Source organism: Haliotis rubra, unplaced genomic scaffold (genome assembly GCF_003918875.1).
Source record: "Haliotis rubra isolate DU_JTF1 unplaced genomic scaffold, ASM391887v1 Scf96, whole genome shotgun sequence".
Taxonomy (NCBI): domain Eukaryota; kingdom Metazoa; phylum Mollusca; class Gastropoda; order Lepetellida; family Haliotidae; genus Haliotis; species Haliotis rubra.
Window position 1 is genome coordinate 2,144,415 of NW_025767701.1, and position 21,686 is coordinate 2,166,100.

A 21,686-nucleotide genomic window follows, 5' to 3' on the forward strand; every position below is an offset into this window, starting at 1 on the left:
GTACGGCACCGCGTGATGATATTACAGAATGTGTAATAACATTGGATTACGGGAAATATGCGGGAAATATGCCCGAGTTGAAATAATGTTCACAGTGCCGAGCCTTGGCGAGGCACTGAACATTATTTTAACGAGGGCATATTTCCCGTAATCACTCGTACCTCGTTGGTTATTCTATTTATTACCCATAATGTAATTTAAAAGGAAGAACCACGAAATAAAAACCACCCGGAGACAGGACTTGTGACCTTAAACAGCTGATTCGTATTCATGCGCGTATTAAACCTAACTTCTCCAGCGGTAATAACATAACTACGCTATGGAAATAGTACATCATAAAATCGCTTTAAAATACAACAAAATTATTATGCCTGGAATAATTAATTAACATTTGTTAATATGATAAAATGATCTTTTAAATATATCATTGAACTTAATAAGAGCTAAACATTTATTCGATCAAGTCAGTGCGACGGAACATCGTTCATTCACGACTGACGTGTTTTCTAGTGACGGGTGACGGTGTAGTGTTGAAACACACTCTGGCAAAAACCTGTCAATTTTGGGAAAGTCAACGGTTAAAAGTTGGGAAATCTAAAAGACAACCATCCCACGAATACATCTAGAAAAAGTTTTCTGTCAAGAAACTCAACAAGTTTGAAGATTAAACAACATTTTGTTCTGTGGAAGGCGTGTTACACTCTCGTCTTAGTAGAGTACAGCAGTTCCAAGAAGGATAACTCTAGTCGGAATCCGAGTCTATGAAATGTGTCAATCTCTGCATCGGCTACTGGGACCAACCTCTCAGATTGATTAGGAATGCATGGATATAAAAAGTCATCTTGAAGAAGAACATTTAGCACTGATTCCGGTAAGAAAGGAGCTGTTTTCTGGTTCGATGGCATGGACGCCGTGTCCGACTTACTTGTTACACTTTCAGATAACATCTTTAGTCGGTATCTTGCTGTTTCTATTTCCCCGAATTCAGTTTCAACAACAAACAGGTTTTGGGAATTCAAGGGCTGTAAAATTCTTATCACTCTTCCTATTTGGTCACCGTCAACTTTAACTAGGTAAGTGACCTTGATCGGGGTTAGCCTAACGGCGGCCATGTTTGTTTACAAACAATGCAAACGATTGTTTGGTGTTTTTAAAGATTATAATTTAAAAAGACTACTATTTATAACGCAGTTTTATTCCAAAATAATAACGTCTAATAAAAAGAATATTCATATTCTTTAACCTTAATGTTTTCTTTTTTAGATCTCGGAATGTGTGATTACATTACTTAATGTCAATTTATCAATGAATCGATGAAACTTTATGAATGAACGTAGTGTGTGAAAGTAGTTCCGGCATCCAATGAAAATGTACAAATATACGATCAACCAATCAACGTCGAGAATCACTAAATTGCACACTGTGCAAATATCAAAAAGATATTACACGGGATCTCCTCACCCGTATGGGTAAAAAATACTGTAATAGAATTTTAAAACAGGTGTTACATTATGTAGTAGGGTACTCAATATGGGAGGCAACTCTTGTAGGCTTAAGAATGAACATCTAGAGTTATCTCCCTGGTGTTGGCATGGCAGATTATAGACTTACGGCAGTGGTAGCACTAGGATATCTTTGTGAAACGGGGCCCTGAACCTTTATCAGACCAGGATGTTTACACTAACACAGTCCAAAAGACAGCATACCGCACGCCAGGTCAATCACTAGCAACACCGTATTTATCATCGCATCTATTTATGACTTATATAATAAAAATACAAAGATGACAAACTTTGTCCAGTAACTGAAACAACTACAGACGAGGCATTCTGTATCGTGTATAGAGCTCCTCGTCAGTCACAATCTCAAGCTCCCTTGTTCTATCTCTCCTATAAACCTGTGATATTCCTTACAATAGCCCACCGTAGACGCTATGTTGGTCGATTGTAAGACCTTTCAATAGGTCCAGACCAATTGTAAGTTTTGATTGTTGCTTACAATGATCTCAGTCTACACTCGCTTTGTGCAAGCGGATGGTCATTGTAGCCGTGCCTAAGATCGCGATATTAAGGACTGAGAATGATCGTAGCGCAAAGATTGTTTTGTGCAGGTGGGCCAAAAACAACAATACATTTACAGCAGCCCAATAATTTACCTCAGTACGTCTTCATAAAAACCTTTTAATGATCGGCTGACTGATCAATAGGTAAAAATTGTAATCGCCATAGGTTTGTTAATAACCTCGGAAATCCTTTCACGTAAGTCTACCAGAAACATTGACGCGCAGACCTACAATGAACACCCCACACTACTCGCACGTGTGAAATGTCCGGGATAGAATTCGTCTTCAGCTACCCATGCTTGTCGTAAGAGGCAACTAATGGGATTGGGTGGTCAGACTCGCTGACTTGGTTGACAGATGTCATCGTATCCCAGATACGTAGATCGATGCTCATGCTGTTGATCACTGGATTGTCTGGTCAAGACTCGATTATTTACAGACCGCCAGAATTGATGGAATATTGCTGAGTGCGGCGTTAAACAACAACCAACCACTCGCACCAACACCTCACACCAATGTTTACCTACACGATAACTTAACCTCACTGTAGAACCACCGAATATCTGTTAAGCTGAAGGCAAATAGAACTGAATTGAATTGCCCTCTACCTGTATCAAAACGCTACTAGTATAATCTCGTTTTTCATTAACTGAAATGCCTGAATATAAATGCACGTACGCCGTGCAATATGTTAAATTAATTATGGATCATTAACATATAAAATGGGCGTTTTCCACCGTGCTAAATGATAAAGCTGACTAATTATTGAAACGTTCTTTGAATCTATATTTGCCCTACAGCTCGTTCATCAGCTGATGACATTGACTACGTCACGTGACACGACAAGCACACAAACGTCACCAGGGCAACGTAAACACGTGAAGTTTCTCCCTAGCGACGTTGTTTATGTTTTTCTGTCGGGTGTCAGGCGGGTATTGCTGAGCGTTTCCCGAATGTGTGTGAATAGACGCCGGGTATTAATAGCTACACTGAAATTATTCTTTAGCAGTTTTGTATTAATGTTTACAAAGATGCTAGATATACGGTTTAGTAAAACATCTGACATGTTTAACCTGGCTTCGGATGCCTCATTTCAGTGATGTACTGAAGACGGAATGCCAAGAAAGCATTTAACAGAGCAAGAATTTCAATTGTTGGCATATTGAAAGAAATTGTTACAACGGAAAACTTCACCGTGCTACTAAAACAAATTTCACATTGTTTGTTGTAACGAGCAATGGTTAAATTATGATAAAATTGGTACATTGTGAGCTGAGAACTTTTGAGAGAGTGAGGACGGGTGTAAGTCGGGTGGTAATAAGTGTATTACCACTGAGTGCAGGTGTAAGCCGGGTGGTAATACGTGTATTATCACTGAGTGCGGGTGTAAGCCGGGTGGTAATAAGTGTATTACCACTAAGAGCGGGTGTAAGCCGGGTGGTAATAAGTGTATTATCACTGAGAGCGGGTGTAAGCCGGGTGGTAATAAGTGTATTACCATTGAGTGCGGGTGTAGGCCGGGTGGTAATAAGTGTATTACCATTGAGTGCGGGTATAGGCCGGGTGGTAATAAGTGTATTATCACTGAGTGCGGGTGTAAGCCGGGTGGTAATAAGTGTATTACCACTGCGGGTAATAAGTGTATTACCATTGAGTGCGGGTGTAAGCCGGGTGGTAATAAGTGTATTATCACTGAGTGCGGGTGTAAGCCGGGTGGTAATAAGTGTATTATCACTGAGTGCGGGTGTAAGCCGGGTGGTAATAAGTGTATTATCACTGAGTGCGGGTGTAAGCCGGGTGGTAATAAGTGTATTACCATTGAGTACGGGTTTAGGCCGGGTGGTAATAAGTGTATTATCACTGAGAGCGGGTGAAAGCCGGGTGGTAATAAGGGTATTACCACTAAGAGCGGGTGTAAGCCGGGTGGTAATAAGTGTATTACCATTGAGTGCGGGTGTAAGCCGGGTGGTAATAAGTGTATTATCACTGAGTGCGGGTGTAAGCCGGGTGGTAATAAGTGTATTATCACTGAGTGCGGGTGTAAGCCGGGTGGTAATAAGTGTATTACCACTGCGGGTAATAAGTGTATTACCATTGAGTGCGGGTGTAAGCCGGGTGGTAATAAGTGTATTATCACTGAGTGCGGGTGTAAGCCGGGTGGTAATAAGTGCATTACCATTGAGTACGGGTTTAGGCCGGGTGGTAATAAGTGTATTATCACTGAGAGCGGGTGAAAGCCGGGTGGTAATAAGTGTATTACCACTAAGAGCGGGTGAAAGCCGGGTGGTAATAAGTGTATTACCACTGAGTGCAGGTGTAAGCCGGGTGGTAATAAGTGTATTACCATTGAGTGCGGGTGTAAGCCGGGTGGTAATAAGTGTATTACCACTAAGAGCGGGTGTAAGCCGGGTGGTAATAAGTGTATTACCATTGAGTGCGGGTGTAAGCCGGGTGGTAATAAGTGTATTACCATTGAGTGCGGGTGTAAGCCGGGTGGTAATAAGTGTATTACCACTAAGAGCGGGTGTAGGCCGGGTGGTAATCAGAGTATTACCACTGACTTCGCATGTTAGCTGGGTATTATTGCGTGCGTGTGAGGCGGGTAGTTTTGAGTGAAAGTCATGTGGCCACAGCTGATAACGTCAAGTGATGTGTGCGACATACTGTACAGTGTCAAAATCACTTTGTGTATACCGCTATGTCAGACCAATACTATATCACTTTCATCTGCTGTATACCCGGGTTAGATTCGGCCTTCAGCAACCCGTGCTTGTCGTGAGAGGCGACTAACGGTATCAGGTGTTCAGACTCGCTGACTTGGTTGACACATGTCATCGGTTCCCAATTGTGTAGATCTATGCCCACGATGTTGATCACTGGATTGTCTGATCCAGACTGGATTATTTACAGACCGCCACCATATAGCTGGAATATTGCTGAGTGCGGCGTAAAACAAAAACAAACAAAACATTTCATGTTCGTCTAAATGAAATACCGTATGAGATTCACTTGGCGCACGTCTCGAAGTTTAAATGTCCAACTCACTTAGCGTATGCCTTCTCGAGTAGCGCGGACCAGAACTCGTTCCTGGATTTCGAGTGACAAAAGATGAGTTTGCCGTCCTTGGTGGGGAGTCGGTCGTCCACGACAATATCCACCCAATCGCCGAACCTCCAGAACTGGAAGCGGAAGATGCCGGCATACTCGTTCTTATCATCCCACTCCTGAGTCCGATGATCCACCACCACCTGGAACAGATCCACTACAAATGTAACAGATCCACGACACATGTAACAGATCCACGACACATGTAACAGATCCACGACACATGCAACAGATCCACGACACATGTAACAGATCCACGACACATGTAACAGATCCATGTAACAGATCCACTACACATGTAACAGATCCACGACACATGTAACAGATCCACTACACATGTGACAGATCCACGGCATATGCAACAGATCCACGATACATGTAACAGACCCCAGAGACATGCCACAGGTCTACTACACTTCAAGTAGATCCAAATGCAACAGATATACCAACTGATCGGGACAACAGACAGGTCTCCTAAAGGTGGGACCACTGATGGTTGAGTCGAGAGAGGCAACGCATTTAGCTTCACAGAGTTACTTCCCTTTGGTCGACCAGAAACCTATGACCGTGCGTTCGTATCCCGGTATGTATCGATTACGTTTCTCGATTTGTGTGCACTATACCAGTACTCGTGGATATGAAAAAATATAGTAGAGTTTAATACCTGAAACCTTCATCATTTCGGCCCCCTCCCACCCCCCACCCCCACACGCTCACATTAAATAGAAACGCCATGATAATGTTGAGACACCTTTCAAAGCAGTGTCAAACCGCTCACTCACTCACTCACTCACTCTATCATCTCTCGTATATTTCCTTTTCATCTTTTCACCTTTCGTGTAGCTGCAGATGATGGTGATTTGGAGCTCTAACGTGCGCTTTCCGACAAAACGCGTATTTCGCACATGGATGTAAAAGCAGCTCTAACATCTCCCCTTATACCACCCATCGTCCCTCGCTATAACGCCTCTACGCACCCTCTGCCACATCTTTGTTTCCTGGGTGAGGCTGGTACATGCGTTGACGAACCAGGAGTTGCCGAGACTTCCCTGGTTGAGATCATCACAGCTGACCCCCTCCACCACCAGCCGTGGCACTTTACACAGCTCCTGTTTAGGAAACAAAAGTGTGATTATACAACGCCATTTAGAAAATGATCCAATGTTACACATGCTGTCTTTAGAATTACACTTTCTCAGTAAACTTCAGATTCTAGTTTTTAAGGCTGAGTCAGGCACCTACTCTCTAGCACACAAAATGATCGATTTAACCCCCTAAGCCATCGCAGTTTCCTCAAAAATGGAAGTCTGACGTCAGACTGCTGACTTAGTGTGTGGAAATTAGGTGCCTGACTCTGTGACCGGGATTAGAATCCTAAGTGGGGCCCAAAACAGAAAGAAGTACAAGAATATGAACTTTATGTTTATTCTCCGTCGATATAACCTTGACCTTCGTAAAGGGGACGGTGGGGTAGCCTAATGGTTAAAGCGTTGGCTCGTCACGCCGAAGACCCGGGTTCGAATCCCAACATTGGTACAATGTGTGAAGCCCATTTCTGGTGTCCCCCGCCGTGATGTTGCTGGAATATTGCTAAAAGCGGCGTAAAACCATACTCAGTCAGTCAGTCAGTTGACCTTGGTAAAACAATCTAACCTTTGGCCTCATCCATACGACGTCATTGTCAATCTTGCTGAAGAAGAGGGACTTGTTGTTGGCAGGGAACTCGGGGTCCTCGAACAGTTCACCTTTCTTCAGGCAAGCCTTCTTGAGCTTGGAGTAGCTTTGGCCCCGGAAGTTGGAGGGCATCTTCCTCTGTGGGATACAAGACAGAATATATGTCACTGTAATGGCACTTATAGTATAGCATGTATGGAAGAATATACGTCACTATACTGACACTTACTTCTTGGGATTATGGGCGAATATACGTCACAATACTGACACCTACTTCGTGGGATTATGGACGAATATACGTCACTATACTGACACCTACTTCGTGGGATTATGGACGAATATACGTCACTATACTGACACCTACTTCGTGGGATTATGGACGAATATACGTCACTATACTGACACCTACTTCGTGGGATTATGGGCGAATATACGTCACAATAGGGACACCTACTTCGTGGGATTATGGAAGAATTACGTCATCACAGTGACACCTTATTCCTGGGAATTAATGGTAGTTACACTTCGTATAATGTATAGACAAATATAGTGACGCTTCCCTTTCACACTAACTCTTAAATACAATTTTCTGTCAGGGACATTTGACACAGACGAGCACGAGACCGCTCACACCGCGTTGGTCAAAGAAGACCGAAATAAACCTTGATTCAAAACATCACGTTTGCCCAAAGGCGATAGGTTCATTCTGCCGTTCTTGACACAAACGACGTCTTGCGGTCCGTCAGTCCTGGGATAACACGTGAACGTCGAGCATGCACGTTCCATCTGTGTAGCCGATTACGAATCGTCCGTCCGCTCACTCCTGTAGCTCTTTTAAGCTCATCTCCAGTTTGAAAGGCACTTTCACCACGGTCTCGTGATATAACCGTTCCGACGAAACGGTCATGTTCGCCAGTTGTCGCCCTTTGTTCTACCAGATCGGCGTCTGTCATCAACGTTATTTGCATGACGATATCGGGATTGTAATCTACTAATTAATGGCGGTCAAATGGCGGACTAGCCACACAATGTTCTGGTTTCAACTACGAACATGCCAATTGCACGTAGCCGTTCCTGACGTCACAGACACCGCATATCGAAAAACGTTTAATTGAGTTTGTAGCAAACTTTCAGTTTGAATTCTATCACTGAAGTTTACAGTAGCACAGTTACATCTTTCATTCAACCTTTCTAATTTTACCCTGACTATGTTCACGTGCAAATCACACACACACACACATCTCCACCTCTCTCAAAAAGCTGTATCCGCCCCTGCAATGTAATATACACAGATATACACAGATATACACATATATACACATGCAGTCATCTGTAGGGTAAATTTAGCATGTACAGGCAGCCTTATGTCGGGTAAATATAATATATATGACACCAATGTCCAGCCATTGGTCAGATGAAATGTCCGCTATAACTACAGTCCTGTGACAGGTGGAAACAATACAACAACAACAACCGCCTGCCTGGGAGCATACTAACAACCATTTATACTACACATACTTACATTCTGGCGGATTATAAAACCATCTAGATCAACGTATCGTATATATTTAAGACCGGTCACATGACTATAAACGTTCTATGGAACCGATGAAAATATTCATCATCATCATCATCATCATCATGAAAACATTTATATAGCGCCAATTCCAGTCCAAAAGTACTGCTCAGTTGCGCTCTCCGAACAGCTCAAGAAAGAAAAAAGTTAGACACTGTGTGTTTTCTTAAAAAGGTATGTCTTCAGTTCAGATTTAAAAATCTTCAGGTTGTTTATTGTCCTCAGCTCCAGTGGAAGATGATTCCAGAGAGATGGTCCTGCCACCTGAAGTGATCGATCCCCAAACCTGGTGCTGGACTTAATACGTGGAACAACAAGAAGACCAAGATTTTCAGATCGAAGACTTCGGTGGGGCTGATATCTGGTGATCAGGTCAGATAGATACTTTGGAGTTAGGTTATTGAGACACTTGAACAATTATTCCTGTATACAACCCCCTATTTCAGATATATGTTTGGCTGGGATGGTTGTGGGCTAAGTACTCGGTCCACACCCAGCGCTTAATGGGGACACACAATGGCGACACAGAGACATATGACTAGGTTACACACAGCACACACGCCTATACAATAACAGCGGTGGTAAACGTTCCTCGATACAGCTGTGTAATTGTAATATACGGCTTCAGTGTTTGCGGAAGGCTCTTTATAATGATTGTTGGCTTGTATCAATACACGCACATTAATTTACCCCGCGTGTCTTGGTGTCTACCCACGGAGCGAGAAAGTATTACACAGAGAGGCGATAAATCATATATCTGAATAGCCATATCCCGACCTTGAATGTAGCGGGCCGGGTAATCAATGAAGACCCCCACTAGTTGTCAACAACACCTCACCCCATACCTCCTGCCCAGAGGTGGGCTTCCGGGTTCTTCTGAAATAGGGGCAATCTTCGATTCTGATCACTGATTGTACTGTTCGTGGGGTACTGGGCACAAGGGTGGTGTACACTATAATACATCCTTGTTTCGTCACTAACGCCACAAAAATAGGGTCCCGTTCCACAAGGCCAGCCTATCGCTGTTGTCTGGTCACTAATGCCAAAATATAGGGACTCTTTCCACCAGGCCCGCCTATCGCTGTTGTCTGGTCACTAATGCCAAAATATAGGGTCTCTTTCCACAACGCCAACCTATCGCTGTTGTCTGGTGTCCCTAATGCCAAAATATAGGGTCTCTTTCCACAAGGCCAGCCTATCACTGTTGTCTGGTCACTAATGTCAAAAAATAGGACCCCTTTCCACAAGCCAGCCTATTGCTGTTGTCTGGTCACTAATGCCACAAAAAGGGTCTCTTCCCACAAGGCCAACCTATCGGTGTTGTCTGGTAACTTATGCCGTAGAACAGGGTCTCTGTCCACAAGGCACGCCTATCACTGTTGCCTGGTCACTAATGACACAAAAAGGGTCTCTTTCCACAAGGCCAACCTATCGCTGTTGTCTGTCCACTTATGCCATAGAACAGGGTCTCTGTCCACAAGACACGCCTATCCCTGTTGGCTGGTCACTAATGCCATAGAACAGGGTCTCTGTCCACAAGGCCAGCCTATCGCTGTTGTCTGGTCACTAATGCCATAAAATAGGGTCTCTGTCCACAAGGCCAGCCTATCACTGTTGGCTGGTCACTAATGCCATAGAACAGGGTCTCTGTCCACAAGGCCAGCCTATCGCTGTTGTCTGGTCACTAATGCCACAAAAAGAGTCTCTTTCCACAAGGCCAGCCTATCGCTGTTGTCTGGTCACTAATGTCACAAAAATAGTGTCCCTTTCCAACAGTCCCGCCTATCGCTGTTGATTGGTCACTAATGCCATAAAATAGGGTCTCTTTCCACAAGGCCAGCCTATCACTGTTGTCTGGTCACTAATGCCATAAAATAGGGTCTCTTTCCACAAGGCCAGCCTATCGCTGTTGTCTGGTCCCCGATACAAACTAACCTGTTGCTCATGGTTTCAGATAGAAATATCACGGTGTGCCCTCAAGGAACTGAATTATCTTTGTCGCTGGTCTGACTTAAGAACAATTATAACTAGGCTCTGGAGAACCATCATTTCAGTGCGTAACATCTAATAGTGGATGGGTGACGTGGTGTTAGAGCTGGCCTGAACAGCATCGGTGATGATGATGATGATGATGATGATGATGATGATGATGATAGTAACAGATCACATGCAACAATTGAAAAGACAAACGAAACATAACCACACATGCAGGTGTCTGTATTAAGGTGGTCACATAATGTCCAAGTGAATGAGTTAGTTTAAAGCACTGCATGACAGAGTTAGTTTCTTTGTGACGTCACACACGTCCTTCTACCTGGAGGTCCACGGTGAACTTGTTCATGGTGATGCCCATGTCCTCTTCTGGCTACATAACAGTAATATCGTGAGAAAGGGCAAGATTTCCGGCATGGTTTGTTACTGTCACAATGATTCAGGATACAGCACAGTAATATCGCGAGAAAGTACGAGATGTTCCAGTATCAGTACCATTGTCACAGGCATTCATTACACGACACAGTTAGTAGTTATATAATCAGTATACTTAATATCGCGAGAAAGTGAGAACAGCAGGGTTCGATTCCCCACATAGGTACAATGTGTGAAGCCCATTTCTGGTGTCCCCCGCCGTGACATTTCTGGAATATTGCTAAAGGTGGCGTAAGAACATACTCACTCACTCAGTATCTGTACACAATGATGACGGAATCCGTATTGAAAGTGCAGAATGACAAGCGACACATCTTAAAGTATTGTGCTGCTGCTTCTAAGCGTCGAAACGAATAGCTACATCCTTACACAGTAGAATTAGTTTGTTAGGAACTGTACTGTAAAGCTATAACTGTTTCCAATTGTATAATAATCCTTGCTCGTATTAAATGTAGTTCAGACCATTTAAAAATACGAACATGAAGATATATTCGGCAACCGAGAAAACTGTGTGCACTATATAACTGCAATACAATTAAAGATGAAAATCACTGCGTTATGGGGGCGGTGGGGTAGCCTAATGGTTAAAGCGTTGGCTCGTCACGCCGAAGACCCGGGTTCGAATCCCCACATGGGTACAATGTGTGAAGCCCATTTCTGGTGTCCCCCGCCGTGATGTTGCTGGAATATTGCTAAAAGCGGCGTAAAACCAAACTCAGTCAGTCAGTCAGTCAGTTATGATACGCAAAGCCTGGAATACAAATAATGGAAACATACGTCATCTAAATATTATATGTTCACCAATTTCGTATTACACAGTGAGCTAACGTAATCCACCGATGCATGCACAATTAATTAAACACCTTACAATTTATTGCACTTCATGCAACGTTTTTGAGACAAGATAACTTGAATTCTATTTCAACTTAGTATGTAACACGAGTTACAGCATATACGGGCGCAATTTGAAAACCTATTCACCAAAAACTTTGAATGTATCCCTACACTATTGGGGTAACGCTGATTTTTCAGGGCATTGTCATTTGCAGAAGCCCTAGGTCAGTTTAACTCCCGTATTCCGCTAAAATGGATGGAATGTGTGTTAAAAAAGACAAAACAGTATCATAAATTTAATTGTTAGTTCAAACAACTTACTCGCAACGGGTTGTTGACCCAACACTGTTAGATCATGAAACAAGATTTATGACGTCATTATAGAGCGTGACGTCACCTGCTGTGACGTCATTTGACAACAGAACAGATAGTGGCTCGTAGTTGAGGAATCATCGGGCCATTATCATTTGCAGCGGCCCGCTCATTTCATAATAACTAGAGGGCGGTTTCATGATTATTCCGTCCATTTTAGCTATTACACTATAATTTATTCATAATTGCCAGATTTAGTCAGTGTGCACATAATAAACGTGTTGAAGTTTGAAAGAGAACTACTTTTTCTGGCGATGGTGTAAGTTCAAGGAGTGATATGATTTACCTTTGACCTAGAGTTGAATTAGAATGGAAATAACTGTACTGTGTTTGACGAATTGGGGACGTATACCGGTGGTTATATGGCCGCAAATTTAACGTTACACGCGTCGCCGATATAACGTTAAATTTGCGGCTATATAACCACCGGTATACGTCCCCAATTCGTCAAACACATTACATTTATCCCCTAATTATCATCCCAAACGGTGTTCCACTGGAGATATTGTTTGTGTGAGATTTTGTACAATGCCTTGACGTCATCAATTTACATGACTCACAATGCTATGACGTTAAAAACCCGATGACATAACAATGCGATGACGTCATCAACATGATGACATCACAATGCTATGACATCGCTGCACTGCAAGTCTGCAAGGCAGTACTGTGGTCAGAGATGTACATTTTTCATTGTAATGAAGAGTGATTTTTCATGATAAATTGAAGCCTCTGATATTTGTATCTTTATCAACTCGTGTTGATATAACTGATATAAGTAGACACTAGGATGAGATTCTCTACTTATCGTAACATGCATTACCCTTTCTCTCAAATGTGAAACGTTTTCAACAAATACGGGTAGAGCGTTGATAGTTAACTCCTATTCCTTAAATGGCCCTCCTCAACGCGTCTCGTGATGCGTGTCGCTTCCACAAAGAGTCATATCCGACATAGTCATAGAAGCCAATAGAAGAGATTTGCCACTTAAGTATTCTGTAGACGTAGATTGTCGTAAACATTCGTTAAGGGGGGCCTCGGAAGAGACAGACTTCGGATGAGATAGGTATGGGGAAGGGTTGGCGGTTTAGGGGTTGAGGGGGTGGTTAGGATTGTGAGGGTCACCTGGCTGGTTGTGCAGAAATGTCTACTGTTCTATAAACTACTTCTACCACCACCACCACCAACACCACCAACACCACCGCCACTGCCCCTGCTGCCGCTACCCCTACCCCTACCACTACCACCATCACTACTACTACTATTACTACTACTACTATTACTACTACTACTACTACTACTACTATATAGGCACACCCAGATTAGAATTGATCATCTCAGTAACCCATGCTTGTCGTAAGAGGCGACTAACGGGATCGGGTTGTCAGGCTCTCTGACTTTGTTGACACATGTCATCGTATCCTAAATGTGTAGACCGATGCTCATGCTGTTGATCACTGGATTGCCTTGTCCAGACTCGATTATTTACAGACAGTCGCCATATAGCTGGAATATTGCTGAGTGCGGCGTAAAACTAAACTCACTCACTACTTCCAGGACGGTATCGGTACACATATACTATACTACATCCATGTTGTCAAGCCGAGCATTCAATAGCAGTACAACATTGGCTTAGAGGGATTACCAGGGGTAGTCATAGCGGCAGTAATACACTCAGACTGACACGTCAAGAGCATGTAAGTCAGCAGGTCTAATCCCGGCCTTGGATTACACAACCCAGCGTTCAGGACCTGTGTACCCCCCTGCCTACCCGGCTTATCCCACGCTTACAAGATAAGCGGCATTTATAGCATGATTGTCAATAATGCAGGCAAATAAGATCAGATGAGATCTCGTAAATCAGGAAGAAATGAATGATTTAGTGACAAGCACAATGCAGAATTTAATACGGAACTCAGGACAAATGCCCTTAAGTCTGTATGTTTAAGTCGGGACGGTGGGGTAACCTAGTGGTTAAAGCGTTCGCTCGTCACGCAGAAGACCTGGGTTCGATTCCCCACATGGGTACAATGTGTGATGCACATTTCCGGACCCTCCGTCGTGATATTGCTGGAATATTACTAAAAGCGGCGTAAAACTCATTCTCTGTCAATGCGATTTCAGTTTTTTTGTCAATATATTTTATTATCATAATTTTCATATGTTTTTAAAGCAGAATTCTATCACCTAGTGGATGAAACGTATAGAAGTTCATAAAACTTAATTGAAATATAATTATTCTTGGCTTTTAATTTCCGCCTAACGAGTCCATTCAGTCCTTGCTACAGTCAATGTGTAAAATGCGATTCAGTCTGTTTACAGGTATATTTCAAAATATGATATTATCATAACGAATTCCAAATGGTTTAACTTAATTCCATAACCCAGTGTATGGAAGGTATAGGGGGTACGGAAAGCGAAACTCACATATAAGTATTCTTGGCTTTTAAGGCCAAACGAGTCCATTATGACGTTTAAAGTCTTAAGTATGTTTTAGGCAGTATATCAAATGCGGGGACACATGCTAGTTTGTGAAATGGCTGAAATAAACAGGCAATTTGTATATTGAATGATATCATAAATATTGACTAAACATGTGCGTAATTACAGCCGTAATTAATGTCGGTTCAGAGATAATGTTGTTTTATTACATAATATACATATTCACATCTGAATATCGTAGATGCGTTTTGTAGGAAACGAGATTTGTAATTCGACAATCAAAACGATTTATGAAAATATTTGCACTGATTTTATAAAAATAACCCAAAGCACCAAGTGTGTACTTTGTTTTGGACGTCAGTATAGTACTTACAGTGAGTGAGTGAGTGTGTAAGTACGGTTTTACGCCGCTTTTAGCAATATTCCAGCAATATCACGGGCGAGGACACCAGAAATGGGCTTCACACATGGGCCACCCCATCCATGGGGTGGTACTTACAACTGAGAACGGGTATCACATATGTTTACGTCCTTAACACTACGTTGTTTACTAAAACTCATTTAGCTATGAAACTCAGCTTATGGATAAATATTTATCACTAAACGAAAACTGACATGATATTTAACCTAGTCATCCTTCATCTCACTTCCTTAGCTCGTCTTCAGTCCAGCCAATAGAGCTGAAGTCTCATTGTGTCATGGACAAGCATCTGTTATCTAGTAACCGAGATTAAATATTTACTCTCATGTTTTATTCGTCTTGGCTATTGATAGTTTTCTCTGCGTATTCAAAGTGTATTCTTCCTTGAACCTGCTGGGTATCTGTATGTCGGGGAACGATTTGCTTACAATTATTTTTCATATATTTCTAACGTGCATCTGCCTCAAGTCTTCCAACATCACATAAGCTAATAAGGGCGACATCTGACTAAGTTTCAATAAACAATACATAAAGCCTAAAAAATGTTATCCATCAAACGTGTCATGTATTCAAGCAAGACATGGCAGCCAATACCACCAGTCTGCAGGGAGTTTATACATTTGCAATGCCTACATTCGTTCACTAACTATAGATCTACAGGTAAGCAATCTGAAACAGCTTCATGCTGTAATTACTCCCTCGTTGTGGTATTCTTTTTACAACCGAGTTAATGTTTAAGAGATAATTAACTTGTAGCGATTTATCGTGCATATTTTATCAAATACGGTGCTTAGCTGAGGTTATTCGGTGGTGGGGTAGCCTAGTGGTTAAAGCGTTCGCTCGTCACGCCGAAAACCTGAGGTCGATTTCCCACATGGGTACAATGTGTGAAGCCTATTTTCTGGTGTCCCCCGCCGTGATATTGCTGGAATATTACTCAAATCTGCGTAAAACTAAACTCACCTCTGCCAACTCACTACTGAGATAATGACAAAGAAACACAATTTACATTCATACTGACCAGGTTACGTTGTTATTAGTCGAGGAAAAGTCTGTCTATTGTCGACCAGGTGTCCTATCGATCGCCATGACGTGCGCGCTTCCTTATAAGAGCGCTTGTTTGTTAAAGGATAGAAGGAAAAATGGCCTTTGTCGATCTTTTGATACATATAAGGAAGATCTATACGTAATGTGCCAAGTAGCAGCAATGCTGTAGGGATTATATTAACACCAGTTCTGTCACAGTGGATGTATTTTATTTCATGTTTAGAACTTCACAATCCATCAACGTCGGACGCAATCCTCGAGAATCTTACTGAGACACCACGTGACTTCTATTCCCCCCGGCCTTAGTATTCAAGGTGGACAGACCCCATCGATCAGGAGGTATTGATTCATAGTATCTGTGGCTGGATACTTGTACATCGGTAACTCTATAGCAGGATGCATGGACTCAGGTGTGAACGAACACACAAATCCATAATTGCGAACAATATGCATAAATAGAGCGGTCGCTGTTCAGCCGCATGGACGTCAGCTTAGTGTCGGGTGTTGGGTCTGTCGTCTGGTGATGGGTCTTGTGTTGGTAGTCTGATGTCGTGCGTTGGGTCTGATGTCGGGATGGGTGTTCCGGTGTCGGGGGTCTGGAGTCGGGGTGGGGGTCTGGTGTCGGGGGTCTGGTGTCGGGATGTGGGTCTGGTGTTGGGATGGGGTCTGGTGTCGGAATGTGGGTCTGGTGTCGGGATGGGGTGTCTGGTGTTGGGATGGGGGTCTGGTGTCGGGGAGTCGGGGTAGAGGGTCTGATGTCGGGATTAGGGTCTGGTGTTGGGATGGGGGTCTGGTGTCGGGGTCTGGTGTCGGGATGGGGTCTGGTGTCGGGATGGGGGTCTGGTGTCGGAATGGGGGGGGTCTGGTGACGGGATCGGGGTTTGGTGTCGGGATGTGGGTCTGGTGTCGGGGGTCTGGTGTCGGGATGGAGGCGTGGTGCCGGAGGTCTGGTGTCGGGATGGGGGTATGGTGTCGGGATGTGGGTCTGGTGTCGGGATGGAGGCGTGGTGCCGGAGGTCTGGTGACGTGTGTTGAATCTGGTGTTGTGTGTTTAGTCTGGTGTCGGTGGTCTGGTGTCGGGAGTTGGGTCTCTGGTGTCGGGTTCTGAGTCTGGTCTCGCGTTTGGGTCTGGTGTCGTGTGTTGGGTCTCGGGGGGTTCTAGGTCTGGTGTCGGGTGTTGGATCTGGGTTCGGGATAGAGGTCTGGCCTTAGGTGCTGGATCTGGTGGCGTGTATTTGGTTTAGTCTGGTGTCGGGATGTGGGTCTGGTGTCGGGATGTGGGTCTGGTGTCGGGATGGGGGTCTTGTGTCGGGATGTGGGTCTTGTGTCGCGATGTGGGTCTGGTGTCGGGATGTGGGTCTGGTGTCGGGATGGGGGTCTGGTGTCGGGATGTGGGTCTGGTGTCGGGATGGGGGTCTTGTGTCGGGATGGGGGTCTTGTGTCGCGATGTGGGTCTGGTGTCGGGATGTGGGTCTGGTGTCGGGATGTGGGCCTTGTGTCGGGATGGGGGGTCTGGTGTCGGGATGGGGGTCTGGTGTCGGGATGGGGGTCTTGTGTCGGGATGGGGGTCTGGTGTCGGGATGGGGGTCTGGTGTCGGGATGGGGGGGGTCTTGTGTCGGGATGTGGGTCTGGTGTCAAGATGGGGGTCTTGTGTCGGGATGGGGTCTGGTGCCGTGTTCTGGTCTCGGGTGCTGGGCCTGATGTTGGGGTTGTGGTCTCGTGATGGGGGGAAGGGGATCTGGTATCGGGATGGGGGTCTGGTGTTTGGTGTAGTGGTGTAGGGGTCTTGTGTACACAGCCGGACAGGGGTTAGTGTTGGGTGTTTTGTGTACGTGTCGGACTTACGGCGTGTGTAGGACGATAGGTCGGTTGTCTTGAATAGGGTTGGATCTGGTTTCGGGTAACACATTATTTATTAACAACATTATGTATACACTGGTAAGCAGTAAATCTTAAATAAACAACTGGGGGAATTGAGGAAGTCGAAGCTGGGAAACAAACCTGTGACGGTGAGACCTAAGGCTGTTCCTGTTCACGGTACAAATCACGTATCGATACAAAACAATACAGTTATATATGAGTATGATAATACATTCTGTCAGCATGCACTGACTTGTAGCCAGTTTTGCGTATGGATTCATATATAATTAACATGTTATGGTTGGGGTCATTCATCATCTGCCATGATGGCACCCGTCTCAGTACAGGCTACAGCGGTAATGTCCATTATATCGTGAATGGCTCCAGACAGACTAGACATGCCTATGCCATCTTTACCACAGTAAATGTAACACAACCACCAGGCTGTACAGCATGATCCCAACATTTGTTAAATTAGCAAGATATATTCATGATGCACAGTATTATTTCATTTTATCATCCGGGGCGGTGGGGTAGCCTAATGGTTTAAGCGTTGGCTCGTCACGCCGAAGACCCGGGTTCGAATCCCCACATGGGTACAATGTGTGAAGCCCATTTCTGGTGTCCCCCGCCGTGATGTTGCTGGAATATTGCTAAAAGCGGCGTAAAACCAAACTCAGTCAGTCATTTTATCATCCAGTCTGTATTATTGTGTTGTGATCGTCACTCCAATACTTCAACGTAGACTTACGACAGTCGTAGCGCTACGATTGCTTTGAGGAACGAGGCCCTAGCCTGTTTCCTAACCTGGTATACCCACTTAATGGACACCTGACAGTTTCTGTAAGTGAATTTAGAAAATGGCGTGATGAACAAGGACCTGTTACCATGGAAACGCAGCTTCATAACTACAGCATAGTCGGCGTTTTGCTGTAATTTCCAACACCTTTATGAAGCAAGTGTCTCGTCAAAGCTCGTTCTAAGTATGACCACCCCCACAGTCAGGACACTGTGTACACCGAACGCGTATCAATCCAACCCACTGCCCTCCACTACAAGCTACAAGCGTCTGTACCATGGTAACTATCTCAGTACATGTAATTAAAGTCTTATCTAATTCTTGCCATTCATTTTGAAGTTGTGTAATTGCAGTTACGGCTGTATTCACGCAATTGGTTCATAGAGTTGGAAGGTATTAACGTAAAGAATATTCAAGACAAAAAATTGAGTAACATGTGATAATGATATTGACGTTCTACTATGTGTTCACTGTAATGATATACGTAAAATGTAATCAAACAGTAATATTGAATAAACCTTCAATAATTAAGATAAGAAACAACGTTCAACAGTTTTCCCATGTTTTAGCGTTTAACATGTTACCAACAATTAGATTTAGAATCTTGTTATAGACATTTTAAGAAAAATAAAGATCGTATTTGTATTTCTCTAGACATTATATACCTCAGTGTCAAGATGATGTTTGCTGTGTCTCGACTTCGGCGAACGATAGTAGTTAACGAACGATAAACAGTGAGCTCAAGGTTTATACAGAACTGAACTGAAGTGAAGTCCCTTGCTTCAGCAAACGGATAGGCATTTTTCAGCGCACAACATAATTCTTCATACGACAGACGCGCTGTCTGTTGCTATGTGTCCGACTACGAGATACAAAACACAAGTCATATTATGATTATTATATGGGTAGAACAGCACCGGGTGGACATACCCGTACTTTGGAAAAAACACATTCACATTCATAAACTTACAATCTCAAACATATAAATAATACAATCACAACAGAGATTGATAAAAAAGACACTTTACCTACCTACTGTATCAGAATGCGATATTTAATCCTGCTTAAATGTTGATACAGCTCAACCACCCCGGGAGATCTCGCGTGAAGTAACAGCGCGAGACTTCTCACGTGGTGAGACGGTAGCTATTATGATCGCACAGTTGACGCGAGGCTCAGACCACTTTGATGGAAAGTATGGCCTGAGGACGGGGGTCTAGCAACAGCCCAAATATTTACAGGTGCTCGTTATGCTATTGACTGCTCACTGGCACGACAGAAGCGGCAGGGAATATAGATACACGATACACAGTTCAAGATGAAAGTGTAAGATACACAAATACTTGTGTCCAATATAGTCGCCTGTCCGTTGGCCCGTAGCAGGTAGATTTCGTCACCGTTTAATATTTCCATGTCTCCTAAAGGCATACGGTTAATTCACGTTTCGTTTTCTTTGTCGTTTTTAATGAACTGAAGAGATTGGTAGTATCTGAAGACCGTGCATCATCATTGCAGACCGACACTTTGGTTTATAATTAATAATAATAATAATAATAATAATAATGTGGGTATTTATATAGCATATGCTATAACATATGCTATGTAACTTTCTTAGTAAAGTACACATTCTCATAGTTTTGTCATCGTATCCCAATTGCGGATCGATGTTCATGCTGTTCATCCCTGGATTGTCTGGTCCAGACTCGATTATTTACTGACCGCCGCCATATAGCTGGAATATTTCTAAGTGCGGCGTAAAACTAAACTCACTCACTCACTTTGTGTATGGCATACAGCTATCCTTGGCAGTGTACGTTATTTGATACATAGTAGTTATGCTGTTTCACTACTTATGTAATGAGTGAGTGAGTATGGGTTTACGCCGCTTTTAGCAATATTCCAGCGATATCATGGCGGGGGACACCAGATATGGGCTTCACACATTGTAGCAATGTTGGGAATCGAACCCGGGTCTTCGGCGTGACGAGCGTACGCCGCAACAACTAGGCTACCCCACTGCCCCTAAATAATGAAAATGGACACACAGATACACCGGGTATAGTAATTCCCACTTTTATCTGATTTCATGAACAGGATTTCTTTCATTGACACTTGAACATACCGGGAGCCTCGTTCTCAGACACGCTGTAAGACACTAACCCTAGAGTCAAAACGTTGTCAATGTACAGATCGTTTCAACGAGCTGATGGCTTACAGGAGTCGTCTCCCTTGAGTGAGTTGATTCAGTGAGTGGTACTCTTGTACAGCAGAGGCTCCAGAAAACACGGTGACCAGCGTGCGTGCGTGTATGCATGCGTGCGTGCATGTATGCGTGTATGCATGCATGCATGTATGTATGGCATTGTATGTATGTATGTATGTATGTATGTGAATATTGATGGACGGACGGATGGGCGGATTGGTAGATATATGTTGTATGTGACTACGTGCATGCACGTGTGAGTGTGTGTGTGTGTGTATACTGAGATGGCTCTTCAACGACTTTTGACGATGCTTAGAATGCAGTCATTGCTCAGGTTTCAACTGCAATGACACAACTGTTCCACATACATCAACTGCACGTTCAGCCTTTCCCATACGCATACGCATTAACGAACGCATACAGCAAAGCGGCATACCAACGCTTGCGGGTTTTATCGAAATGGTGAACGTGTGCGATGTGCCTGTTCTTTGACTTTTCTCCAAGGTTAGGCTGACAGGCCGTGAAATAACCTGAATACTGTTAAAAGCGGCGTACGTCACGCCGAAGACGGCGATTCCCCACAAGCCATAGCCCACTGGTGTCCCTCACTATATTGCTAAAGCGGCTGTATCAGTCAGTGCGTAAAGCCACGTCTGATTGAACTAACATTTTGAAATATGGCTGGCTACATTTTAAGAGACATCGTGCTTAGAGTTAACGCCCTTGTTTGTCAAACATGGGAAGCCTGGTCATTCGGAGTCTCTTGTTTCTACACATGAACAGCACGTGATAATTCGAGACTATTTCGACCTGACCTGCGTCTAGTTTGATTTCGGAGTTGAGTATGAAGAATTACATACATT

At 43.7% G+C, this 21,686-nt stretch overlaps 2 protein-coding genes across 2 annotated transcripts; both read right to left on the reverse strand.

The window, feature by feature from the left end:
- Positions 1 to 5,103: 5,103 nt before the first annotated feature.
- On the reverse strand, positions 5,104 to 19,714 carry LOC124265108 (calpain-5-like). Its single transcript, XM_046699897.1, has 4 exons — positions 19,653 to 19,714; positions 6,821 to 6,979; positions 6,145 to 6,276; positions 5,104 to 5,310 (listed from the first exon to the last, which is right to left on the reverse strand). The coding sequence occupies exons 2-4, from the start codon at positions 6,971 to 6,973 to the stop codon at positions 5,104 to 5,106; spliced, it is 492 nt and encodes a 163-aa protein (XP_046555853.1). The 5' UTR covers positions 6,974 to 6,979; positions 19,653 to 19,714.
- Positions 17,169 to 17,870, reverse strand: LOC124265096 (extensin-like). The gene has a single exon (XM_046699888.1). It carries the CDS (start codon positions 17,868 to 17,870, stop codon positions 17,169 to 17,171), a length of 702 nt encoding a protein of 233 aa, XP_046555844.1.
- Positions 19,715 to 21,686: the final 1,972 nt, after the last annotated feature.

Bases quoted from the DNA above. Each gene is read 5' to 3' on its own strand.
- LOC124265108 (XM_046699897.1), bottom strand. From the start codon at position 6,973: ATGCCCTCCAACTTCCGGGGCCAAAGCTACTCCAAGCTCAAGAAGGCT. The intron at 6,277-6,820 runs GTTAGATTGTTT...TTTCCTAAACAG, and splicing joins TCGTATGGATGAGGCCAAAG to GAGCTGTGTAAAGTGCCACG. The intron at 5,311-6,144 runs GTGCGTAGAGGC...GATCTGTTCCAG, and splicing joins AAACAAAGATGTGGCAGAGG to GTGGTGGTGGATCATCGGAC.
- LOC124265096 (XM_046699888.1), bottom strand. From the start codon at position 17,870: ATGTGTTACCCGAAACCAGATCCAACCCTATTCAAGACAACCGACCTA.